Source organism: Ammospiza caudacuta, chromosome 23 (assembly GCF_027887145.1).
Source record: "Ammospiza caudacuta isolate bAmmCau1 chromosome 23, bAmmCau1.pri, whole genome shotgun sequence".
Classification (NCBI taxonomy): domain Eukaryota; kingdom Metazoa; phylum Chordata; class Aves; order Passeriformes; family Passerellidae; genus Ammospiza; species Ammospiza caudacuta.
Window position 1 is genome coordinate 8,329,734 of NC_080615.1, and position 19,356 is coordinate 8,349,089.

General features: G+C 54.3%; 2 protein-coding genes across 2 annotated transcripts in view; one reads left to right on the plus strand and one right to left on the minus strand.

The window, feature by feature from the left end:
* Nucleotides 1-2,368, plus strand: part of DSCAML1 (DS cell adhesion molecule like 1) — a 99,078-nt gene extending 96,710 nt beyond the window's left edge. The window contains exon 33 of the mRNA XM_058819076.1: nt 1,917-2,368. Coding sequence (XP_058675059.1) covers nt 1,917-2,368 — 452 coding nt within the window. The remainder of the gene's footprint in view (nt 1-1,916) is intronic.
* A 7,129-nt stretch (nt 2,369-9,497) lies between these two features.
* CEP164 (centrosomal protein 164) overlaps nt 9,498-19,356 on the minus strand; it is a 28,265-nt gene continuing 18,406 nt past the window's right edge. Inside the window, exons 19-32 of the mRNA XM_058819128.1 lie at nt 18,552-18,695; nt 18,280-18,363; nt 17,880-17,948; nt 17,172-17,350; nt 16,581-16,707; nt 16,153-16,217; nt 15,825-16,032; nt 15,205-15,312; nt 14,562-14,676; nt 13,773-14,117; nt 13,000-13,066; nt 12,626-12,742; nt 11,529-11,631; nt 9,498-10,138 (exon numbers count right to left, since the gene is read on the minus strand). Of these exons, the coding sequence (XP_058675111.1) occupies nt 11,532-11,631; nt 12,626-12,742; nt 13,000-13,066; nt 13,773-14,117; nt 14,562-14,676; nt 15,205-15,312; nt 15,825-16,032; nt 16,153-16,217; nt 16,581-16,707; nt 17,172-17,350; nt 17,880-17,948; nt 18,280-18,363; nt 18,552-18,695 (1,728 nt within the window). The 3' untranslated portion in view covers nt 9,498-10,138; nt 11,529-11,531. The remainder of the gene's footprint in view (nt 10,139-11,528; nt 11,632-12,625; nt 12,743-12,999; nt 13,067-13,772; nt 14,118-14,561; nt 14,677-15,204; nt 15,313-15,824; nt 16,033-16,152; nt 16,218-16,580; nt 16,708-17,171; nt 17,351-17,879; nt 17,949-18,279; nt 18,364-18,551; nt 18,696-19,356) is intronic.

Consider the following 19,356-nt stretch of genomic DNA (forward strand, 5'->3'; position numbering starts at 1 on the left):
GCATACAAGTTTTAAGGCAATAGTGCTGTAGTAAAACCAATAGAACACCTGCAAGAGACAATATAATAATGCAGGGCTTTATTTATATAAAAATATATATTTTATATATATTTAACTATATATTTTTATAAATTTATTTCCAAATACATACATTTATATAAACTAAATTGACACATAATTTTTATATTCTTAATATAGATTTTATATATTGATATATAAATTTCAATATTTCATATAGCAATTTCTATATTTCCATAAAAATTATACTTTTATATATAGGTTTATGTATACTTATATGTAATTTTTATATATTTATATATAGATTAATGTACATATCTATATAGTAAAGTTTTTCTATTTTATTATAGAAATTTATATGTATTTATATAGAGATTTATGTACACTTTCATATAAATAATATATAATATAACTTTATATTTCATTTATAATATTTATTTTATTATATATAATATTTATTTTTATATAAATAATGTTTATCTTTTAAATATAAAATTTGTATATATAGACCAAAATTTGTATATATATAACCGTAACTCCTAAAATTAAGGTACTAATACATATAATCCCATATCTATATATGTGCTGTATCCTATATTAACACCACAGATCCTGCAATACATTCTCTCCACATCCTGTGAAGAGAGGAACGTGCCCTTACAGCACACACTGCACAATATATACAATTAAAGGAGTAATGCTCTATGCCTAGAGGTGTTATATTTTGCAAATATAAAAGGCAAACTAATAACAGACCTTTACATCTATGGACATATAAATCCTTAAATTAAGGCCCTACAGCCGGAGGTGATGCTGTAGAACACAAAGGCAGCAGTAATAGAACAGAAATAAAACCCTCTAACACCGATAACAGCCAATATAACAACACAGGTTATCCATACATAGACATAAAACCCCTAAATTAGGGCACTAACTATAGATGATGCCATAACACAGCACAGCAGCAGCTGTGGTTTGTGGCAGCACAGCCACTCACCTTGGCAGAGTAAAGCTGGGTGTAGGACACACCACATCCCTCTGCTGGGTGCTGGTGCAGGTGGGACACAGAGCATAAGGAGCATTTCTGTCCTTTACAGAATGGGATCTGTGCCTGTCCTGTGTCAGAACTTCAGCATCACGTTGTTGTTATTATTGTAATACTGTCACACTGTACATTCAGCATCACTCACAGGATAACATCTATCACTGTACATTCAGCATTATAATTAGCACTATTACATCATGATACATTACAGGACACTGTGTACAGCATTGAGCACTAGAGCTTGACACATCCCAGGCATTGCGGTGCATGGAGTGGGACAATTTTGGGATGATTACGTGACACATTCTTTATAGCACTGCGCGTTCTCTGCGGCACAACACGTTCTCCCTCTACAGCAGGACCTGTTCTGTGTAGCACAGCACGTTCTCCATAGAATAACACATTCTCTGTAGCACAGGTTCTCCATAGCCCAACATGTTCTCTGTAGCACAACATATTTTCAATAGAACAGGTTCTCCATATTTTCAATAGCACAGATTCTCGATAGCCCAACCGGTTCTCTGTAGCAGAACACGTTTTCAATAGAACACATTCTTTGTAGCCCAACGCATTCTCCGTAGAACAGGTTCTCCATAGCCCAACATGTTCTCTGTAGCCCAACACATACTCTGTAGCACAGGTTCTCCCTAGAACAGCTTCTCCATAGCTCAACTCTTTCTCCATAGCCCATGTACTCCATAACCCAACATGTTCTCCATAGTCCAATGTGTTCTCCGTAGCCCAGCTCATTCTCCACAGCACAGGTTCTCCATAGCCCAATGCCAACACGTCCAGAGGGTGGGAGGCAATAGGGTCTCTCCAGAGCCTTACCTGCCCGCTCTTCCCTCGGCAGGTGACTACTGCAACCTCCCGCTGTACGTCAAGTCGGAGGCCTTCTTCCGCAAGCCCGACGCGCACGAGCCGTGCCCGGTGGTGCCGCCGCGGGAAGCCTCCATCCGCAACCTGGCGCGGGCGTACCACGCGCAGGCCCGGCACATGACGCTGGAGCCCGGCGCCAAGCCCCTGGGGCTGCCTCCCCCGGCCTCCGCCGCAACCACCTTACCTCAGAGGACTCTCCCCATGCCCGGCCCGGCCGGCCCCGCGCCCGCCGCTGGCACGGCCCCGGCTCCCCCCGTGCCCGCCGAGCCCCCCGTGCCCGCCGGTGCCGCCGCCGAGGCGCGGGTGCCCACGCACTCCAAAGTGGGGGGCTCCAGGGACTCGCTGCTGGAGATGAGCACGTCGGGGGTAGGCAGGTCTCAAAAACAGGGCGCCGGAGCCTACTCCAAGTCCTACACGCTGGTGTAGGGCCGACGCCGGATGCTGCTCGTTTCCCCGCGCCGTTTATATTTAATTAACAAACTTGTACATAACGGACTCTTTTGTATAAATGAAGCTATTTTCTTCTTCTCCGAACAGAAAAAGAAACCAGGGCACAAAGAATTTGATGTTACAGATTTAAAAATATAATATATATGTAAACATATATATATATTTCACATCATTTTGAAAGGGGCACAAGGAAAGACTCAGCGACTTTTTTTTTTTTTCTCTCCCTGATCTTGTCGGTGGTTTTAAAAAAGGAACGTCTCCGAGACATTGCATGCTATTTTACTGTTCTGAAAACAGCAGGAGTTGCTTCAATTTGCAAATGCTTATGTGTTAATACCTTTTTCTATGAAAAAAAACCCAGCGCTGTGTGCAATAAAGGTTATGTTTATATGTGGGGCGTTTGTGAAGTGAGCAGGGAATCAGGCAGAGCAGGGCTGGGGCAGGAGGATGGAGAGGGACAGCTCAGGACAGCCAAAGTACAGAAATACTAAGAGAAGGGGTTGAATATTAAAGAAAAATAAGGCAATTAGCCACCTGCAGAGCTGTGGGGCAGCAGAAGGGTCAGGAACTGGAGCAGGGTCCTGGGAACAGTTCCATGGAGAAGGAGTGTGCCACAGCACTGAGAGAGCAGCACCAAGTCCAGCTCCAGCCCAGGACAAAGCACAGTGCCAAACAGGAATCCTGGCCCAGCTCCAGAGGGGTGAACGGCTGCCCAGACCCTCGGGAGCCGCAGCACAGCTCTGGCAGCTCACCTGGTAAGTGCAGGGTGACTCCAGCATCCCGCGAGGCACAGCAGCTGCTCCAGGCAGGGTCTTGCTCCCTGGGATGTGTCCCAGCCCCAGCTGGGAGCAGGAGAAGCAGCCTCGCTGTCCTTGGTCACACTGGAACGCATCGTGGTGGATCCAGCACAGCCTGGAGCCCGGGGAATGCAGCACAGAGCCCTGCCCCGGGTGTCTCTGCCTCCATGAATCCTGGTAAAACCTCCTGCTCAGGTCAGCACAGGTGCCCCAGGACACAGGGCAGCACAGAGAACCACCCAGCACCGCCTCACCCCGTGATTTATTATTATTTTCCCTTTAGTTTTCACCACCAGCCACACCAAAATCAGACCAAAGAAATGCTGATGCTACTTCCCCCTTTCATACAAGGTTGTGAAAACAAGAGCACTTGAAACCCCAGGGCTGCCAGCCCTCCTTACTTGCTCTGAAGGCAAAAAAAAGCTCAGGCCATTATTAACTCCTCAGCTACCCAAAGCAGAACTTCCCCTTTCTGAGGAGATTCTGGTGCTGTCTGAGGTGTAGTTAACTAACTGCACTTTCATTTCTTTTTTCCTGTAATTTATAAGCTCAAGTTTCCATTACTTTCCCATCCATGCAGGCTGCCAGCTGGGTCCAGTTCTTTCCTTACAAACAGATCCATTTCCTATTTTAGCCCAAAGCAGTTGGAGTATATACACACAGATTTGTACAATTCTCTTTTTTTTTTTTTTTTTTTTTGCTCTTGACAGGGTTTAATTCATCAGCTATAATCAAGCACTGCAGAGGTCATTTTTTTCAACCTCTCTCTCCCCTTGATTTTTTTTTCTTTTTTAATTGGAGTACCCAAATTAAAATGACATGCAAATACAGTGATGTTACTGCAGCTCTGCAGTGCCCTTCCCAGCCTGCTGGCACGCTGGCCAGCAATCCTCCTTTGCCATCTGGTTCTTCCTAACCAAGGTAACTCCTGGAATCCTGCAGAGCAGGAGGTGCCTTGGCCAGAGCCTGGCAGCTGTTCCCCTCTGGGGCTTGAGAAACAAGCTGCTGAGACAATTTCTTGCGCCCATTGTTTATAATTTTTGGCCATTATTCAGGTACCACTCAGAGTAAACCTCTGTCAAGGAAGATCCCATGTGGAGAGGGGCACCACCCTCCCCAGCCAGGCTGGTGGGGAGGCATCAGAGCACATAACATCTATAAACCATTACACAACACAGGTTCTAAAGAAAACCAAGTGCCCAGCCCTTAAACCAGGGTCACAGCCAGGCAGCACCTCCAAAATACCAACCCCAGGCTTAGAATAGAAATAGAAGGGGAAAATAGAAGAGGCAAGAAAAGGCAAGCATGTTCAGCCGTGAGAGTAAGCAGATTAGCAAATTAAAAGAGGAACAGATTAACAGAGATTAAGAGAACTTTATTGGAATTGGCTGGTACAGATTTCCTCCTACATCTCAGCAAGGATCCCCCCCTTCCCTTCCCCAGCAGGAACAAGCCCTGGCCCTGCACAGTTTGACATAGCACGAGTTTCCAGCAGTCCCCCTGAGCCCCTGCCACCCCCTGCTCCCAGGGAGCCCCCTGCCCTTCACCACAGCAGGATGGGAAGGAGAACAGCCCCCTCAGCTCTGCCCTCCATCAGCAGAGAAGCCCCAAGCTCAGGAATGCCCCAGAGGGACAGGCCAAGGGCTGGGTGGGCTCCAAACCCAACCCCAGCATTGCCAGGGGGCTGTCAGGGGAAGGAAAGGGGGGTCACCCTCAGGACACAGAGTCCCTGCTCTGGAACCAGGGCACCCCAAGGAAAGGTAAAAGCAGCTCCCAGCTCACCTCCTGCTCCCCTCCTGGCCTGCAGCACGTTCCCCTGGCAATGCCCCACCCCAGGCTGGCCCCACACACCCTGCTGACCCCTCTGCTGGCCCCACAGAGCAGGGGACAAAGGCAACTGCTCCACCCAGCTCCAGAGGCAGAGTGGAGGAGGTGGAGGCACAGGGGAGGGTCCTTGGGGTGAAACAAGCCCCAGCTGGGCAGGGGCCAGCCTGCACAGGCAGACCCCCTCCCAGCCCCACAGCTGCTGGGGCTCACGGCATCACCCAAGGGCTGGCCAAGGCTGCCGGGTGTGCTGTCACCTGTGCGCCCTGTCCCCAGCAGCTGAGGCCTGGCCCACGAAGGGATGCCGTCTGGGGAAGGACTGAGCAGGACCGAGAAGTCCCTGTGAGCACCAGCACAAGGGCAGGGAACCTACACCTGCACCAGGAGCTACGTACGGGGGGCAGGCTCACGGTCACCACGGCCCCAAACGCCTCTGGGACACAGAACGCACAAACAGGAGGGACAGGGCAGGCCACAGGGGGCTGCTGTGGCTACTTCTTCTCCTGCTTCTGCTGCTGGTACCTCCTGAAGTGGGTCTGGATGGTGATGGCTGCCCTCTCAGATGGGTCAGTGACCTTGCTCTCCTTGCTGCCATCGGGGCTCACGTCGCCTGGGGGGCAAACAGAGCGTCACAGTGAGCACAGACAGTGCCAGCAGCCCTGGACAGGCTCTGGCATCACCCCCACGGGGTCAGTGGCCTCCCCATTCCCCAGACAGGACAGCTGTCCTTGCTGCAGGGCTCACAGCATGGAACCACAGCTCTGTCAGCTCACAGGGACATCCCAGGGCAGGAGGAGCAGGGAGCAGGAGGCAGAGCAAAGGCCAGCCTCCCTGGCAGGGCTAAGCCCTCTATTTACCCAGCCCCAGTCCCCAAGGCAGCAGCTTCCCCACGTTTAATCAGCACGTAGGATGCTCACTTACTTTCGCACACACAAATAAGATTAGGAGCCAGCCCGGCCCCGTGCAGCAATAAAGCTCTCACGCTGACAAATGGGAGCCCTCCCCACTCCTGCCTAATGTGGCATTAGGGAAGTATTGTGAAATTCAACAGGAACTGCATCAAAGGCACTCAGCGGTGCTCCTCTAAGCCACTGTGTCACTGCTGAGCACCCCCCGAGCAGCCATCAGCAATCCTGGGGCCAGATGCTGCTGAATAAACTCACGCTGCCACCTGAGCCCAGCTCCCTTCCCTGCCTCAGAGAAACTGCAGGGAAAAAGGATGGATAAAGGAGGGAGTGGCTCCTCCCTGCCCTGCTCAACAAGAGCCAGCTGTGAACCATGCCCAGGGGCAGAGGCTGAGGACTGGCAGGGTGAGCCCTGGCCATGCAGCTGTGCCAGGAGCTCACCTGCCCGAGGGGCTCATCTGCCCCTGGCACCCCCACACCTGCCCAAGGGGGTCACCTGCCCTTAGCACCCCCAGACTTGCCCTCGGCCCTGGTACCCCCAGAGCTGCCCCTGTTTGCAGTGAGCCCCAGCCCAGCCAGGCTGGGCAGAGCTCGTGGCCGTGGGGAGGGTGGCACCCCCAGCCCGTGATCCGCTCAGCACTGAGAATAGAAAGGCTCAAATCCTCTTTGCTGAGCACTGCAGGGCCTCGAGACAGGCCCAAAGAGAGGAGGGGGAATGCCAGGTGGTTTTCCCAGAAGCAGGAGAAAGGGGCTGTTTTATGGGACAGCACGGCCCCAGGTGAGTCATGGAGCAGGTTTCCAGGGGAGCCGGGGTCTGCACAGACACATTGGGGTTTTGAATTCAGCCCTGCAGCACTGGCACCTTCACTGGCTGATGCTGCATACACTAACAAATATCTCATCATCAAATACCCCTTAACAGTGTCACAGACTGATCTGGGGAAGGAGAAAGAGGCCAAGAAGGATAGGAAGGAGAAAGACACCAAGAAGGATGCAGGTACAGCAATGCCTGCTCTTCTGCTGCACCCACAGTCCCAGCCACGAGTTCCACCTGTTACTTGTGTTTATTGGGGTTTTTCCCTGCCTCCCACCTGTGCCACACTCACCTTTCTCTCCAGAAAGCGAGTAGATGCTGTTGTGCCGGGAGTTCCTGCCTCTCTAGGAAGGTAGAGAAATAAAAGAAAAGTTAGTTCTATCCCAGGCAGAGGCAGTGAGGGCAGTCCCTTTCAGGCCAGCCAGGAACCCTTCCACTCTCCATTCCCTTTAGGAAAGTGCAACATGCTCACTGCTGTTTCCTTAAAGAGCACTGATTAATTCATCTGCATTTATGAAATGACCTCCAAGGAGAGGCAGGAAACAGCTCTGCATCCAAACCCAGAGCTCTGAGATGCTGCAGCCCACGGAGGGATGTTGGCACAGGCTGTCCTCACTGGATGTGCATGGATGTTGGCACAGGCTATCCTCACTGGATCTGATTTCAAACCAGTAAGGAGACAGCCCCTACAACATGAGCCTGCAGCTCCTGGGCTGCCAGGTCATCCAGGGGATATTTCCATTTATAAAATAAGCTTGAATTTGTCTGCAAATACCTCTCCAACATTTTCCAGTTTACCTTGCCCTCTTGGCATTACATTTCCCCCTTACCTAAACCTGCAGGCTGCCAAGTTCACAGCTGCCCCTGCAGCAGCACTGCCACCCCGAGCCAGCTGTAGTGGCAGTGCCAGCATCCTTCACCTCATTGTCCCAGCAGTGCCAGCATCCCTTACCTCACCTGGCTGTCCTGGCAGTGCCAGCAGCCTCACCTGGCTGTCCCGGCAGTGCCATCCTCCCTCCCCTCCCTGTGCCAGCCTCCCTCACCTCGCTGTCCCGGCTGGTGCGGCGGCTCTGGGACACGCACTGGATCTGCCAGGGCAGGGGCTGGTACACCAGGTAGGGCAGGGGCTCTTCACGGAACAGGTTGGTCCCCAGCTGCACACGGGGAAGGTTTTCCAGCAGGGAAGAGCACGGGAGAGGAACAGAAAGAGCTGCTCAGCACCAGAGATCCAAGCCCTCCACACCCATAGTGACCCCACAGCGCTCCCACCCTCCTGCCCAGGTGCTTTAGGAGCACAGCAGTGCCAGCATTGGCGCTTTAGGAGCACAGCAGTGTCAGCATTGGTGCTTTAGGAGCACAGCAGCCGTTCCCAGCAGGGCAGGCAGCAGCTGCTGCCCCCTGTGCCCGCCCCAGGCAGGTGAGCACAGCACTGCAGCGGATCAGGCTCCCTCTGGGAGGACTCACCTGCCTGACCACCCTCACCACGAAGAACAGTGCTGTCATCAGGGTGCCCAGCATGGCCAGGGCTGGGGGGCTCTGCGAGCAGCACTCCAGCTCCTCCAGCAGCAGCACTGAGCTGTGCCTCCTCGGGCAGGCACAGGCCAAGCCCCTTAATGAGCTTACAGCCCTGCTCAGCCTGTGAAGTAATCAGGCCCTGCCCTTTTGCTCTCCTAATCGCAGAGTTTCTCCAACAGACAGCGCTGGCATTCCAGGAAAGGCAAATCCTCTGCTCCAGGAGCAGGGACAGACAGACAGCCCAGCCCACACCTGCTCCCTGGGGACCACCACCCAGGGGGATTCCACACTCCAGCTGGGATTTGGGATGTCCCAGAACCTCCCTGAACTGCTCGGCATTGGGGTGGGAGCCTTGTCCCCAGCAGTGCCTGCCTGGACACTGTGCTGCCTCCAGAGCTCCTACCCAGCTCTCCAGAGGGCAAAGACACCAGTGCAGCTCAGGCACAGCAGCAACTGGGGCAAAAAAGCCTGGTGGTGGTTTGTTTTCTTTTTGAGGATGAAACTACCAGCCTCCACTTGTGCCCAAGCAGCTGATGCCCACCCTGCTCCCCACCTGATGCACACCTGTTCCCCCTGTGCCTCACCTGATGCCCACCCTGCTCCTCCTGTGCCTCACCTGATGCACACCCTGCTCCCCCTGTGCCTCACCTGATGCCCACCCTGCTCCTCCTGTGCCTCACCTGATGCCCACCCTGCTCCTCCTGTGCCTCACCTGATGCCCACCCTGCTCCTCCTGTGCCTCCCCAGCTCCCACAGGACAAGCAGGAGATGGGAGAAAGGGAAGAACACATCACCAAGCCTCCCTAGCTGCTGGTGAGTGTTACTCAGAGGTCCCACAGCACCCAGCACACTGCTGGGACAGTTCCTGGCTGCTCCCAGAGCCAGGGGAAAGCAGCAGCCCCAGCCAAGCTGCAGTGAGACATCTTTCACGGGTGCCAGGCTGCCAGAGCGATGCCTTGTTTGCGTTCTGTAGTTTTGGTTTTCAGCTTTCTTCTCTCTGCCTCTGCGTTTGCTACCCTGTCCAGATACTTGAAAGAATAATGGTAACAAAGCCCCAGCGAGCTTAAGTGGTCTTGGGAACTGCCAGAAGTGACCTTGACAAGAGAAAACATGAGAGAGCCCAGAGACAGAGGGAGATGTGAGAGGTAAGTACAGCTGGGTACCCAGCTACAACAAAACACAGTGACAACCACCAGCATCATACAAAACAGGCTCATGTTGATTTAATTTATACAAAACCAGATACAGCTGCTATCCCGGCTTTTAACAGGAAAAAGGAGCACGTTTCAAACCGAGTTATTGTTTAAAAAATGGCATTTCCCTGCACCATTAATGCATGCTGCTCCCAAAACACAGAATGGACTCAGTGATATGGCTTGGGCCACAGCAACCACAGCTGTGGGGTCCCCTCTAAAACCCCTGACTGGAAGCACTGCCCTGTGTCCTCTGAGTATGCAGTAAACTAAAAGCAAAATCCCTGCAGGAAGGGCTTTGTGCAATCCAGCAACAGAGGGGATATCTTTGTTTGGATCCCTCCTTTCCTAGGAAGGAATAAGGCTATTAATGAGCAATTACAAAAACTCTAGAAAAACAGCAAGGAAAAACAAAATAAATACATTCTTAAGAGAGTTTCAAAATGGTGTTCATCAAAAATATATTTCCGTATTTGTATTTGCATGTAAACATGCCCGTGCCAGGCTCAGGGTGTATGCAGGGAGCAGAGCAGGGCACCCTCACCCAGCCCAGGGGCTCTCACAGCACAGGGACAGCAGCTCCAGAGCCTCCCCCAGCAGCTGGGTCAGGAGAAAGGCTTTGAAGATGGTTCCTCACAGATGGGCTCCTGCAGCGCAGCATCCTCAGCAGCCTGACGGGCGAGCGGCTCCGCAGCTTCCTAAAGCATCAAATATTCACAGTCAGCTCGGAGCAAACGCTGACAAACAACCAAACAGCACCTTCCATGAAAGCCTGGCTCCTCCTCTCCCGGCCCCAAGCATCCCTGCTGGCTGGGACACCCTCTGCATGTGTCCCAGAGGAACCTGGTGAGCAAAGCCCGGAGACACCGTGAGCTCCAGGAGCTGCCCATCCCAACTCCTCAGCCACTTCCCACAGCCCTGATCCCCATGGATCTGCTGCAGGAGCAGCAATTCTGGGGCAAAAAAAGCAATTCTGCCCTCCAGGATCCACGGCAGGGGCTCCCACCCGTGCATGAAGGAGATCCCAGCTGCTGAGCTGGATCCCTCTCCCACCAAGGGCATGGAGGATGCCCAGCACCCACAGGAGCTCCTCACTGTGCCTGCACAGACCCTCCCTGTGTCCTGCCACCATCCTGCTGCTCCTGCTGCCATCAGGGGACAGAGCACCAGCAGCTGCACAGACCCTGCCATGTCCTGCCACCATCCTGCTCCTGCGGCCATCACAGGGATGGAGCTCCTTTGTCCTGCTTCCCTCCCCATGTCCTGCTTCCATATTTTTAAATCCTTCCATATTTTTAAAAAAAAAATTAAAACTATTTAAAATAGTTTAAAAACTAGTTTAAAAACTATTTAAAATATTTTTTAAATATTTTAAAAAACTATTCCCTCGTTTTTTTAAAACTTCCATATTTTTAAATCCTCACAGGCTCACCTCTCTGCTCCTGCTGCCATCACACACAGAGCTGCTGCACCAGCTGCTTTGCTGCCCAGCTCTGGCCAGCCTGGCATGAGAGGAGCAGGGAGGGCTCCTCCAGACCTGCCACTCTTGGCCCAGCTCCCACATCTCCCACCCCAAACAAGCAGAAATTCCCCAGCACGTGCCATTCCCTGATTTTTTCCCCCATCCCGCTGCTCCCAAGTGCCAGAGGCCGCCTGGCAGTGCCCACCTGGCACCAAGCACTGCTGGGCATGGGGGCAGGCTCGTTCCCTGACCCATTTCCTCCAGCAGGGCCCCAGCTGGATGCACATCCTCCCCCTTGACCAGTTAACTCCAATCCTCTGTGATTCACAGCCGTGCCCTGCCATCGCTGGAATACCAATGAGGGCAGTGTTGATTTATTGAAGCCCTGATATGTCACTGCTGGATTAAACAGTCTATAAAGCATATTTGGACACATTACAGGATTAGAAGAACCCGCCTGGGAAGTTCTATTTGCCCCTTCCTCCACTCTCTTGCAGAAACACCCAGTTTCAAGGACGTGGCCACAGACACAGTGGAGGTGCCAGGTGGGCATCCCCAAAGCCCAGCCCATGGCGGGGAGCCTGCCCAGGCCCCCAGCCCACCCTCCCTGCAGAGGAGAACCCCACCTGTCAGTAGTGGTACACCTTGATCTCCCTGTTCTCATCCAGCCCCAGCTGCAGGAGGCTGGGGCTGCTGCCCAGGGGCTGCTGTGTCCGTGGGGAGAGAGCTCTGGCAGCTGGGTGAAGGAAAATCCCGGTTCACAGCAGGGTCAGCCCAGCCAGGACAGGTACTGAGCCAGCCCAGAGCACACAGGCCGTGCTCCATCCCAGTCAAAGGGAATTAGGGGGGGATCAGGGCATTCAGAGGCACACCGCGCTCAGGGCAGCAGGGAGCTGTGCTGCTGATATCAGTGTACACGGAGGGGACACCCAGAGCCCCCCACAGCATCCCTGGGAGCGTCCCTGCTCACTGCACAGACAGGTCCTGCTCCCTGCATCCAGCCCTGTGCTACAGAACTCCTCAAACCAGAGCTGGAGAGAGCCCAGCCCTCCCTGCCCCAGCACAGCCCAGTCACCCATCCCCAGGTGCCCTCACCTCCTCCAGGTGCCCTCACCTCCTCCAGGCTGCCCAGCAGGCCCTGCCCATGTCAAGGGCTCCATCCATGGCACCAGAAGCAGCCCTTTGCCCACCCCATCCTCCACTCTGCACTGTTTAAACCCACATTTTTAAATCCTCACCTTCCCTGCTCCAACTGCTCCTCTATGGCTGAGCAGCATCACTGAAGAGCATCACAACACAGGGAAAGGAAGGGAAATGCCCATATTTTTAAATCCTCACATTCCCTGCTCAAACTGCTCCTCTACAGCTGAGCAGCATCACTGAAGAGCATCACAACACAGGGAAAGAAAGGGAAACTTCCACATTTTTAAATATTCACATTCTCTGCTCAAACTGCTCCTCTACAGCTGAGCAGCATCCCTTAAGAGCATCACAACACAGGGAAAGGAAGGGAAACTTCCTCACTCAGGTACAGACCAGAGAGCAGCACTCAGATCACTCCTGCTCCATCTGCCAAACACCCCTGCAGCACCAGGCACTGCAACAGAGGCCAAGGCCTCGAAATTGCTGCTCAGTTCTTCATTTCACATCCCTCCTGCCACCCTCCTCCCACCTCCTGCAGGAAGCAGGAATGCAATAAAGACCAGAGCCAGGTAAAAGATACACTTTGGAATCCTTCTTGAAGTCTTTCAGCCATTTCTTGTTGCTCTCAATCATCCCCTCAATATTCCTTGTCTCTGGCTCACTGAATTTGGAGTGCTGGAAGAGCCTGATTTGTTCACTGTGGCAGAGAGAGAGAGAGAGGGTAAGTAGGGAAAAAAGAGGTCTGGGAAGAAATTATCCCAGAGATGAGAAAGTGATGGGCTGCTGAAGGAAAAACACCTCCTCTAATATATCTACTGATAATTCACCTTTTCTCCTTAGTAAGTAGTTCACAGTAATTGTCAAATTGTAATGTACTGGTTATGTGAGGAGTGACCAATAATGAGTGCAGAGAAACAAAGCAGCACAGGGGGAACTCAAGGGAAAAGTCCTTACTCTGCAGGGACATAGCCCAGCTTGCTGTCCAGGGGCACAGGAGTCCCACCGAGCCACGAGAACCCACCTGCAAAACAGACATGAAACAAAATCCACATTTCTGCAAGAGAGACATGAAATATGGAGCCCCAAAAATCCACATTTCTGCAAAAACAGACATGAAACACAGAGCCCCAAAAATCCACATTTCTGCAAGACAGACATGAAACACCAAGCCCCAAAAATCCACATTTCTGCAAAACAGACATGAAACACAGAGCCCCAAAAATCCACATTTCTGCAAAACAGACATGAAACACAAAACCCAAAAATCCACATTTCTGCAAAAACAGACATGAAACACAGAGCCCCAAAAATCCACATTTCTGCAAGACAGACATGAAACACCAAGCCCCAAAAATCCACATTTCTGCAAAACAGACATGAAACACAGAGCCCCAAAAATCCACATTTCTGCAAAACAGACATGAAACACAAAACCCAAAAATCGACATTTCTGCCTGGGTGTGCTCTCCTGCCCCACAAGGACACCAAGGACACAGATGGAGACCCCTGGTGCCACAGGGGACAGGGCTGGCTCCCCCTTTGCTGCTCCCTTGGTTATTAAAGAGCAGGAGGGCAGGATCAGCCCCACACTGCCCTTCTGGAAGGAGCTGCTCATCCCTTATCCCCTTAGCACCCTTCCTAAGCAGCGCCAGTGCCCCCACCATCCCCAGCCCTGGAAGCCTGAGACAAAACCAGCAAAGCAGGTGGGGCGAGGCCAGGAGACTCACCTGGGAAATACCTGTGCCATTTCTCTGCCAGCATGCTGTCCACCGACTGCCCTGGGATGGGGTAACTGGAGCTGGCCCTGCTGCCCCGGCCCCACTGGTGCAGGGGGGACACCCTGGGGGGGTTCCCCAGGGAGCTGCCGCCCCCCAGGCCGGCCAAGGAGGGGTGGCTGGGGAGGGGGATGCCCTGGTGGGGCGTGGAGGTGAGCAGGGGGGGCTGCTGCTGGCTCAGGGAGTCCAGGAGCCCCAGGACCCCGCTGAGCTCGCTGGTGATGCTCTGCACCGAGTGCCTCAGGTGCTGGATCTTGTCCTGCTGCAGCACGGGCCACACATCCACCCTCAGGTCAGCTGGAGGGACAAAGGGGAAGGAAGGGATCAGAGAGCAGCGCTGACAGGAGCAGCCTGTGGGCAAGGAACCAGCCCTGCTGCCTGCCTGCCCTTCCTCCCCAGCACCACTCCAGGCAAGCACAGCCCAAGAGAAAGCAGAGCAGCACGGAGGGAGTGGCAGCAGCTTCTCCTGCCATGATGGGAGAAAGGGGAAGCCCAGAGTCCTGCAGAAGAGCCATACAGATCTGCAGGACCAGAGGGAAACCAGAGAGGTTTTACAATCCACAGAGATCTAACAGGCAGGTTCACCCACAGATCCCATCCCTCTTATCTGCCACTAAGGCAGGAAATGAGTTTTGCAATCAGGGGTGGGACACAGAGCAGTGCCAGACCTGCCCTGGACACAGCAGAGAGGTGAGAGGGAAAGGCAGAGCAGGCCTGCAGCCTCCCAGGGTGGGCACTTACACCTGGGCTGGCCCAGGTTCACACTGGCCGTGCTGTTTGTGTCCTCAGAGGAGCTCAGATCAAACGTCACCACCTTCCTGCACGCAGAGCTCTTCAGTGTGTCCTCATCTGAGAGCTGCCCAGGAGCAGGAAAACAAAGCCAGTAAAAGCTGCTGCATCATCCCTGGAACACAAAAGCCACTGGAAATCTGCCTGCAGAGCTGGGCTGCGGTCAGGCACAGGTCAAGTGAAGGCAAACTCGTCTCCAGCCCCTGACAGCACAGCCTGACTGCCCAGAGACTGCTGTGGCTCTCAGGGTGCAGAGGCCAAAGGCAGCACCACGTGAAGCAGGAGGGCTGTGCTGTAAATAACCCCACAGCTCCTGCAGGCCTGGGCTCTCTGTGCCAAGGGCAGGAGCAAAGCTCTGGTTCTGCTGCAGCTGCTGCTGCCCTGCCTGAGGCTCATGGCAGAGCCAAAGGCTCCAAGGTTTGCTCTGGTCAGGAGAGCAGGCTCCATCCCAGCTCGCAGGAGGTGACCTGCCCATTTTCTCCAGGCTCAACCCGTGCAGCCTTTCCAAGCTGCAGCCACACACTCAGCAGCCTCTGGTGCTCTCACACAGAGTGGATCCACAATCCAGCTCTGCTGGCAGCACCAGGAGATTTACCTCCTCCAGCAGCGAGCACTCCAGCTGGCTGAGCTTCTCCTCCTTCTTCTTCAGCAGCACCTGTCCTTTGTGCATGGCCGACTTCATCTTGTCCAGCTCCTTTGCCTCCTGCACAGACCAATGCCAGGGAGGGAAATCAAACAGCAATGACTGAAATAATGCCTGTCAGCAGCTGGGGTGAGTGCCACCACCTCACTCTGCTCAGCACAGGGAGGGCTGCTGCAGTGAAATCCCTCCAGGTCCTTGAGAGTGTGGGAAGGGGTGTGCACATCACAGTGAGCACACGGCTCAGAGCAGGCTCAGCCTGAGGAAAAGGAGCTTTCACCTCCAAAACCTCATCCAAGAGGGTCCCCAAGCCCGCCATCCAAGAGGGTCCCCGAGCCCACACCAGGAAGGTCCCCAAGCCCAGCGTCACCAAACCCACACCAAGAGGGCCACCAAGCCCACAACAAGAGGGTCCCCCAGCCCACACCAACAGGGTCACCAAACCTCCATCCAACAGGGTCCCCAAGCCCTCACCAAGAGGGTCCCCAAGCCCACCCCAGCACCAGGAGCAGATGCCAGGGCTGCGGGCGCTCTGTGATCCCAAGACCCAGGCTCAGGCAGCGCCCAGGGCTCACCTCCTGCAGGTTCTGGCGCACTCCCTGCAGGAGCTGGGAGCTGTGGGGACCCTGCTCGGCCCCCTGGGCCCCGTGCAGGTGCTGGTGCCACTGCAGGCTGGCAGCCCTGAGCGCCGATTGGCGCCGGCGCAGGGAGCGGCTCTGGCGCTGCAGGAACTCCTTGGCGCTGCGCAGGGACTGCCCCTCGGCCGAGAGGAAACTCTGCACTCTGGGGAGAAAGGAGGGCTGTGCTGGCTCCCTGTGCTGCTGCCCAGCCCACGCAGCAGCCCCAAACGGGCTCAGTGCACACCAAGCACAGAGCAGGAGCTCTCCCGGCACGGGATCTCACCGGTCCAGCTGCAGCTCGCTCTCCTCGGGGCTCTGGGAGGCTGGGGAAGGCTCTCTGGACGAGTGCTGGGGGTGACATATTGAAAAGCCAAGTGTTTATGGGGGAAACAGAAGGCCAGGCCCCTAAGGATCCACTGACATCACCATGGCACTGCCCAGATTGAGCGCAGCACCAGGGATGCTCCTGACGTGGCTCTTGAGGGTAACAAAGGCATTTCTGTCCCTGCTTTTGATCTGAGTACCCCACACTCCTCTCCACCCACTAATAATAGACAGACACCTGCAAATACTACTGAACGCACCAGCAAAGAGAAATCCATCTCTGCACCTCAAATGGTTTCAAACAGAAGGAACAAATGCTGGGATTTTCAAGAGAGTTTCAGCCTCAGATCTCGCAAGGCAAACACCTTCACAGGCTGCTTTACTCACAGCTTGAGGAGTTTCTCTCAGGTCTTCAACACAGAGCTCAGCTTTCTTTCTTGGAGATTCCACACTTTCTTCTGCCTCCAGTTCTTTCAGAGCCTCCTGCTTGCTCCTGATTGCTTCCTCCAGCTCTCTGCCACAGGAAAAAGCAGCAGCAGAGGCACTTGATTAGCCTGCACTGGTGTCCAGAGTGAGCTCCAGATTCCAGCAGGGAAATGGTCACAGGGCTGGCAACACCAGGGCTGGGCAGGGAAACTGCTTCCCACCCCTCCTGAGCAGCTCAGCCCCCTCAGGAAAAACCTCTTTGCATTTCTGTGCCCCTCTCACAGCCCCTCATTAACCACCCAAGGCAGGAGTGGAGGAGGCAAACCTGACCTGCAGAGGTGAAGGAGCAAATTGAAATTCACACCCTGAGTTAATGAAAAATCCAGAACCAGCCCTCAGCAACTCTGTGCCCCCATGGGCACCTGAGGATTCTGCAGGAACATGGCCCAACACAGAGCTCAGAGGTCGGGGAGAGGCCCAGGTTAGGGTGGGGAGGTTTGCCAGGGGCACAGGGCAGATTTTGGGGTATCAGAGGCAATTCCTCACACGCACCCAATGCGTTTGTGCAGCCTCTGGCTGCGGCTCTGCAGCAGATCCACCTGGGCCTCCAGCTCAGCCTTCTGGTCCTGCAGCTCCTGCAGGGTCCTGCGCAGCTGCCGCACGGACTCCAGCAGGCTGCAGTGCTCCTTCCTGCTCTCCTCCAGGCGCAGCTGAGAGGCCAGAGCAGCCTCCTGGGAGAACACAGGACATCCCTTATCACCCTGGTTTTTTAAGATTTTCTAAGCCTTCTGACGTTGACATTCTTGTAGTGAACTTTCTCACATGCTTTCTGTAAATAACTCATTGTTTTGCATTCTTTTGTAGAAGGAGAAAAAGTTGATGGACTGTTAGCTTGACCAGTGTCATTGGAGAGGTGGCACTGTCACCCTCCAATCCGCTGTCACTTTTAGAAAACTATAAATGATAAAGTCAGAAAATAAACTTCCCTTTTTTCCTTCACCTTGAGAACAGCGGTGTGCACTTGTGTTATTTCGTGTCCTGTAGTGACAATCCCTCACAGTCATCTTCCCAAGAGCCAAACAAGGGGCACACAGCTCACAGGGTCCCAGAGCTACACAGCCACACATCCTGGGAGAACAGGGCTGTTCTCTTTGGGGAGCTCAGAATGACCCACCACCCAGCACCGTGCTTCCCTAAAGCCCCAGTTCTGTGCCCTCAGCCCAGAGCAGCACAGCCCCTCTCGAGCCCAGGGGTCCGTACGTCTCTCTCCAGCTGCATCCGTCCGTCCTCATCCAGCAGCAGCTGCCTCCTCCTCTGCAGGGACTCCTCCTGGCACAGGGGAAGGGCAGGGCAGTGTCAGAGCCAGGGCACTGCTGATGCTGAGCAGCACCTCAGGCCCGAGTCTCACAGCCATTCCAAAACAAGGAGAGTTGTCAGGTTTGCTCTGTGACCCCTCTCACTGCCCCCAAAGCACTGAGCAAACCCAGAGCTTGGGCTTTCCCAGCAAACACCAGCAATGCTCAGCCCTGCTCTGACTGGTGACACAACTTCACTCTCAGTGGGATGGCAGCAGAAGCCCTGGCTGAGCTTTCCTGAGCAGCTCCCATGAGGAACCAGCCCAAGGACTGGCACAGGTCAGGGGAGCTCTGTGAGGACTCACCTGGCTCTGGAGCTTCTCTGATCTGGCCTGGATGCTCTTCATGCGGATCTCGAGCTCGTTCTCTGAATCCTGGAGCTTTCTTTCCTGCACAGGGAGCTGAGTTAAAGAGAAGGGCACAGGCTCCCCCCTCACCAGTAAAACACAAGCTGGGAACTGTGACCTGCCACTCGTGTCCGTCACTCTGTGCCGGCGACAGACAGGGGGACAGGGTGGGGAGCCTCCAGGGCACCTCTGAGGAGCCCCAGGGGCCAGAGGCAGGGCCTGCTGCTCACCTTCTCCCTGTGCCTCTGCTGCAGGGCCGCCAGCCTCCCGTCCAGCTCCGCCTGCAGCCGCTGCAGCTCGGCGTCGTGGAGCTGCCGCAGCCGCGCGGCCTCGCTGCGCAGCCCCTCCAGCAGCTCCGACCTCTGCCGGCGCTCCTGCCAGCCCAGGGGGCAGGGGAACACCTCTGTGAGGCACAGGGACCCCCAGAAATGCAGCATGGACAGGCAGGGATCTCCAGAAATACAGTATGGACATGCAGGGATCTCCAGAAATGCAGCACGGACATGCAGGGATCTCCAATGCAGCACAGACACACAGGGATCTCCAGAAATGCAGCATGGACAGGCACGGATCACCAGCATGGACACACAGGGATCTCCAGAAATACAGCATGGACATGCAGGGATCCCCAGAAATGCAGCATGGACAGGGAGGGATCCCCAGAAATGCAGCACGGACATGCAGGGATCCCCAGAAATGCAGCATGGACATGCAGGGATCCCCAGAAATGCAGCACGGACATGCAGGGATCCCCAGAAATGCAGCACGGACATGCAGGGCTCTCAGCATGGACACACAGGGATCTCCAATGCAGCACAGACACACAGGGATCTCCAGAAATGCAGCATGGACATGCAGGGATCTCCAGCATGGACACACAGAGCTCTCCAATGCAGCAAGGACACACAGGGATCTCCAGCATGGACACACAGGGGTCTCCAGTGCAGCATGGACACACAGGGGTCTCCAGCACAGACACACAGAGCTCTCCAATGCAGCAAGGACACACAGAGCTCTCCAATGCAGCATGGACAC